Source organism: Gracilinanus agilis, chromosome 2, assembly GCF_016433145.1.
Source record: "Gracilinanus agilis isolate LMUSP501 chromosome 2, AgileGrace, whole genome shotgun sequence".
Taxonomy (NCBI): domain Eukaryota; kingdom Metazoa; phylum Chordata; class Mammalia; order Didelphimorphia; family Didelphidae; genus Gracilinanus; species Gracilinanus agilis.
In genome coordinates this window covers 662,943,157-662,949,386 of record NC_058131.1, presented here as the reverse complement: position 1 = coordinate 662,949,386, position 6,230 = coordinate 662,943,157, and the positions used below count along the sequence as shown (strand labels likewise).

The 6,230-nt window shown below is 39.2% G+C and overlaps 1 protein-coding gene across 1 annotated transcript in view; it reads left to right on the top strand.

The window, feature by feature from the left end:
• The window catches only part of LOC123234328 (heparan-alpha-glucosaminide N-acetyltransferase-like), a 370,163-nt gene that overhangs the window by 287,429 nt on the left and 76,504 nt on the right, over window positions 1–6,230 (top strand). Inside the window, exon 13 of the mRNA XM_044660239.1 lies at window positions 4,569–4,655. Coding sequence (XP_044516174.1) covers window positions 4,569–4,655 — 87 coding nt within the window. The remainder of the gene's footprint in view (window positions 1–4,568; window positions 4,656–6,230) is intronic.

The following is a 6,230-nucleotide window of genomic DNA, read 5'->3' as shown; positions in this document are numbered from 1 at the left end:
TCTCTCTCTCTCTCTCTCTCTCTCTCTCTCTCTCTCTCTCTCTCTCTCACACACACACACACACACACACACACACCCTGGAGCAACATTTAAAATCAACGTCTTAAGGTCCCTTCAACTTTAAACTCCACAATCTCTTTCTCTGTCTCCCAAATAAACATGAACATAAATAAAGTCAGAGAGGTGGACCTTGAGAAATTTTTCCAGATTTTAAAAACTAATCAATTAATTCATTGTTTGCACTGATAAATTATTAATTTAGGGTCCTCCCTCCTTCCTCTTCCTCCAGTAGAAAAAACATCATTTTGCAAAGATATATGTTTATATGAAACTATGTCCCTTATTTCTATATAATCAATTCTTTTTCTGGAGGTGGACATACACAAGTCATTTTTCAAACAATATTTCTGTTGCTGAATATAATGTACTCTTGGTTTAGCTCATTTCACTCTTCATAATTTCAAGTAGGTCTCTTCACGATTTCCCAAAATTTACTTGTTCTTCATTTCTTATGGTACAGTAGTATTCTATCAGAATCATATGCCACAATTTGTTTAGCTATTTCCCAATCAATGGGCATCCCTTTAGTTTCCAATTCTTTGCCACAGAGAAAGAGAGCTGCTATAAATATTTGAGAATATATTATTTCTTTTCCTTTTTCTTTGATTACCTTAGGAAATAAACCTAGTAGTATAGTCGGTTTTAGAATTCTTTGAGCATAATTCCAGAATTGAGAAATTTTCAAGAATAAGAATGGAGTCAAAGGATGTTAGCTTTGGAAGTGCCACTCTCCAAATTTCTATTTAAAGAAAGTGAAATAGAATATATTGTATTGTTAAGGTGCCAAATTTAGTTTAGTGGAAAGTGAACCAGAATTAGAGTCTGTGGACTTAGATTCAAATCTCTGTTTGATAACCATGGGTAAATCACTTAATCTCCCTGTACCTCAGTTCCCTCATCTGTACAATGGGTGTGGTGGGCTAAATGATCTCTAAGGTCCCTTTCAGCCCCAACATCCTATAATCTTGTGAAGCATTTAATAATCAAGGCTAAGAAGAAAGCAAGTAGGTAGGTGGTACAGTAGATAGAATGCCAGTTCAAAATAGAAAGACTCAACTTCCTGAGTTTGTCTGGCCTCAGACACTTAGCAGTTTGACCCTTGGCAAGTCACTTAACCCTGTTTGCCACAATTTCATCTAAAAATGGAATGGAGAAGAAAATGGCAAACCACTTTAGCACGTGTGCCAAAAAGACCCTAAATGGGGTCATGAAGAGTCAAACATGACTGAAATGACTGAATAAAAAGAAGAAAGAACAAACAGAGTTAAATACAGAGAAAACATACAGCATTGGAATTACAGAATACTTGAAAATATCAGCCAAGGGGGCAGCTAAGTAGTTCAATGGATTGAAAACCAGGCTTAGAAATGGGAAGTTCTAGGTTCAAATCTGGCCTCAGATACTTCTTAGCTCTGTGAACCTCAGCAAATTATTTAATCACCATTGCCTAGCCCTTACTGCTCTTCTGCCTCTGAACCAGTACACGAAATTGATCCTAAAATGGAAGGTAAGAGTTTCTAAAAATAAAATAAAGTAAAATATCAGCAAATTCAGAGAAAGAGAAAATCCACAGCAATACTAGATACTCAGAGAGACTATCACAGCCTACATAGCAGCAGAATACCAAATAGAAGATTGCATGTCATTGCCATTGACATCTGGCATGCTACCAGGAGAAGACTTCAAGGCAAAAACTAGAGAAACTGAAATGGAAAGAAGTGCTTGAAACATCTACCATTAGCACTGAGTTAGCAAAAATATTTAGTTAAAATAGGAAGCTGACAAATGGAATGCTTCCTTCTCCTCAATGGCCATCCAAGTGGGCTCCCCTGCAGCCTACTTCCTCCTATTCCACTGCCTTAGCACCTTAACCTGTCCAACAGTGCCCTGTTAGCATTTTAGAATTTCTGTAATTTCTCTTCATTTTGTCTGCTATTACCTTGATTTAGTCTCTTTCACCTGGAATCTGTCAATAGGCTTCTTATTGGTCTCTCTCCAGTTTCTCATTTCTCTAATTCTGGCCCATTGTTGCCAGATTAATTTTCCTAAAGCTCAAGTCTGAACATATACTATATGATTTTAGGATTATAGATTTAGATATAAAAGGGACTTTAGAAATCACTGAGCTTAACATGAGAAAGTGTTCTAAATCTCTAATAATTAGAGAAATGCAAATCAAAACAGCTCTGAGGTATCACTTCACACCTAGAAGATTGACTAAAATGACAGCAGGGGAGAGTAATGAATGTTGGAGGGGATGTGGCAAAATTGGGACATTAATGCATTGCTGGTGGAGTTGTGAACTGATCCAACCATTCTGGATAGGAATTTGGAACTATGCCCAAAGGGCTTTAAAAGACTATCTGCATTTTGAACCAGCCATAGGACTGTTTGGATTATACCCCAAAGAGATAATAAGGAAAAATACTTGTACAAAAATATTTATAGCTGTGCTCTTTGTGGTTGCAAAAAATTGGAAAATGAGAGAATGTCCTTCAATTGGGAAATGGCTGAACAAATTGTGGTATCTGTTGGTGATGCAATACTATTGTGCTCAAAGGAATAAAGAACTGGAGGAATTCCATGTGAACTGGAATGACTTCCAGGAACAGATGCAGAGTGAAAGGAGCAGAACCAGGAGAACTTTATACACAGAGACTGATACATTGTGGTACAATTGAACATACCAGACTTCTCTACTAACAGCAATGCAAAAATCCAGAACAAGGCTGAGGGACTTATGAGAAAGAAAACTAGCCACATTCAGAGGAAGAACTGTGGGAGGAGAAACACAGAAGAAAAACAAGTGCTTGAACACATGGGCTGATGTGGGGTATTATTGGGGATGAAGACACTAAACGATAACTCTAGTCCAACTAGATTAGGTCTTAATCAATGATACATGTAAAACTCGGTGAAATTATGCATCAGCTAAGGGGGGGTAGGGGGACTTAGGAACAGGGAAAGAACATGAAACATGTAACTATGGGAAAATATTCAAAATAAAAATAAAATTATAATTATCAATAAAAAAGAAATCACTGAGCTTAATCCTTTCATTTTACTGATAAGGAAACTAAAGTCCAAAGAAGTTAGTGACCGACCCCAAATCACACAGTTAGTAAGATTCTGATGTGAAATTCAAATCCAAATCTTACTTACCCCAGGTCCAACACTCTCTCCAACAAATCATGCTGTCTCATCACCCTGCTCTGCAATCCCCAACACACACACACACACACACACACACACACACACACACACACACACACACATACTTTTGCTATTCTAAACTACTTAATGGATTCCCAATGACTATAAAATAAAATCCAAATTCTTGAACCTGAAACTCAAGGCTGTTTATGATTTGGCCCCCCCAAATGCCTTTCCAGTCTTATTTCCTCATCATAGCTAAGTCAGTTAACCTCTACAAGACTCAGTTTCTTTTTCTGTTAAATGGACATAATGATGATGGTGGTGCTTACCTCACAAGGCTGCTGTGAAAATTAGATAAAATAGCATGTGTACTTAATAATAGCTAACATTTCCGAGTTCCAAGGAGGAAGAATTCACTGCAGCCTAGAATCATTGGGAGAACCTCCATAGAGAAGGTGAGATTATAGCAGTTAGGAAATCATAGCTCCAGAGTTGAAGGGATCTCTGAGGTCCAATCTTTTCATTTTACAGATGAGAAAACTGAGGCCCATTTAATTAATTGACTAATACCACATAAATGAAAAGAGTCTGAGGAGGGATTTAAAGCCATTTTGAAGGATGAATAGAACCTGATAGAAGGCATAGAGGGGCAGGGCATGCAATGGAATTCCAGACAGGGAAATAATACTGTATTAACAGAGACTTGAAGGGAAAATTTTATGAGTTGTGGTTGATGGATAAAGTGGAGACTGACCTGAATGTAGAGGAGGTTTTGTGTAGTAGTAATAATGGGATATATGGTTGAAAATGTCAGATTAGACCATATGGAGAAGTCTTTGAATGCTAGGATGTAGAGTATGAACCAGTGTCAGTATCCACAGAAGCCTGGGGCAGAATAGGTCTACAAGACCCCCAAGGTCAATGTCTCTTGGATCAGTAGACCAAAAATGGGTCCTGAAATTTAGCCCTATTTACATTAATGTGCCAGCAGTGGCCAGTTTCATGTCAACTTCCACCAGCTGCCAACTTGCTTTTCTTCATCCTGGATTATCTTGGACTTAACTGGGGCTAGTTCCTGCCCCTACCTTCTGTTGGGGGCAGAGAGGTTATCTTCCTAGTTAGGATCCTGCTGTGCTGAAAGCCTTTGTTAGAGGAAATGAGGAAACTGGGAATTGCTTTGGGAAGGCAGCTGCCTCCTCTGGTTAATGATTTTGGGGGGAGGTGGAAAAGGAAACTGCTAATGGGATCACCAGTTTGTGTGTTCCTGGGGAAAGTGGAGTTCAGGGAAACTCTCATTGAAAAGCCAATTCCTTCCCTGTCTCAGATGTGAATGGTTCCCTCCTGTGTTTCAGGAACTCTACAAGACAACACAGCCCTTTGATCCTGAGGGCATCTTGGGGACAATTAACTCCATCATAATGGCTTTCTTTGGGCTTCAGGTAAGTGAAAGATAAGGTCAGTTAGTTCATGAGAAGGTAAAAACTGTTTACATGCAGTGGAGTAGAAAGAGTAGCAAAAGATGAGGCAAAAGCACAGGAAGAGAGTGTAGTCTGCTCTGATGAAGTATAAATTGCATTCGATAAGGCTGGAGAGGCAAAGAAACACCAGATTATTAAAAAAAACTTTGAATGTCAGATAAAGGTTTTGAGGCTTATTCAGTAGTTAATAGAAATCCACTGATGGTTTTTGGATGGGCAGAGAGAAAGAAGGGCATTCTGGGCCAGGGGAATAGCACAAGCAGAAAAGTCTAGGATCAAGAAAGAATGTGGATTGGGAAGCTAGGTGGTTCAATGGACAGAGTGCCAGGTCTAAAAATAGGAAATCCTGGGTTCAAATCTAGCCTTAGACATTTCCTAGCTGTATAACACTGGGCAAGTCATTTAACCCACATTGCCTAGCCTTTATGCTCTCCTGCCTTGGAACCAATACACAGTATTGATTCTAAGATAGAAACTAAGTCTTTTTAAAAAAAGAAAGAACATTGAATATTCAGGGAGAAAGGTAGAAACTAAGCCAATTGGAATATAGGCCACATGGTAGAGGCATAGTGGGAGATAAAGCTGGGGAAATAGGGTATTGCTGGCTGGTATAGGGTTTCCAATGCCAGAATGAGAAATTTGGACATTACTTTTAGACAATGGGAAGTCCCAGTCACCACTGACACATTAATGCAAACAGGGCTAAACTTCAGGACCCATTTTTGATCTACTAAACCAAGCACCATTGACCTTGGGGCTCTTTTAGAGCAACTCTGGCATTAACTTGATTTAAAAGCACTTTAAACAATGATCTAGATTTAAAGGTACAGACTGGTATGAGTATATATCCCCACTATGTTGTCTTCACAGATCTCTAGAATCCATCCCAGTCCAAGGTCCAGTGGTTTTTACTATGGGGGACAGTGGCCAAGGTTCTCAACAGGCAGGATGTGTATGAAATGTTTCTCTTTAAGTGCTTCATGTACAAAAGGTCCAGTTAGTTAGATGAATGGGGAAAAAATAGCAAACAAGGTGAGGTCTTGTATCTAGGTAACTAATGGTCTTCTAGAGACCATTCAGGAATTACTCTTCTCTCCTTCATGAGCATTGGTGGAAAATCACTTGAGTACTCCAAGCTCATCCAATGACATCTCATCAGCTGCTGGGGAACTAAGGTTTAGCATCTTCTCCCCTACAACAAAATTAAATGGTTCCTGAGCAGCTTCCTGATAGTTCTCTTCTCCTTTTGCGTGCCACTGTTCTGGCTTACACGACCAAGCATTTCACTATAATTTAGAGACCTCTGGAAAAATGACTAATTGCTTTTCAAATCTGGCCATTTCTATCTCCACAGCTCTTGCATAGGTCCCTTTCTAAGGTGATTAGATATGTAGGGTCAGGGAGAATGAGAACTAGAAAAAGATACTAAACTAATGAACTAGAGTAGAATGGAAGGACAGTGCTTCCCTTAAGAGTAGTGGGGAAATTTGGAAGCGAGGTGGGTTGGGACAGGGCAGAGACAAGGCAGTGAGGCAA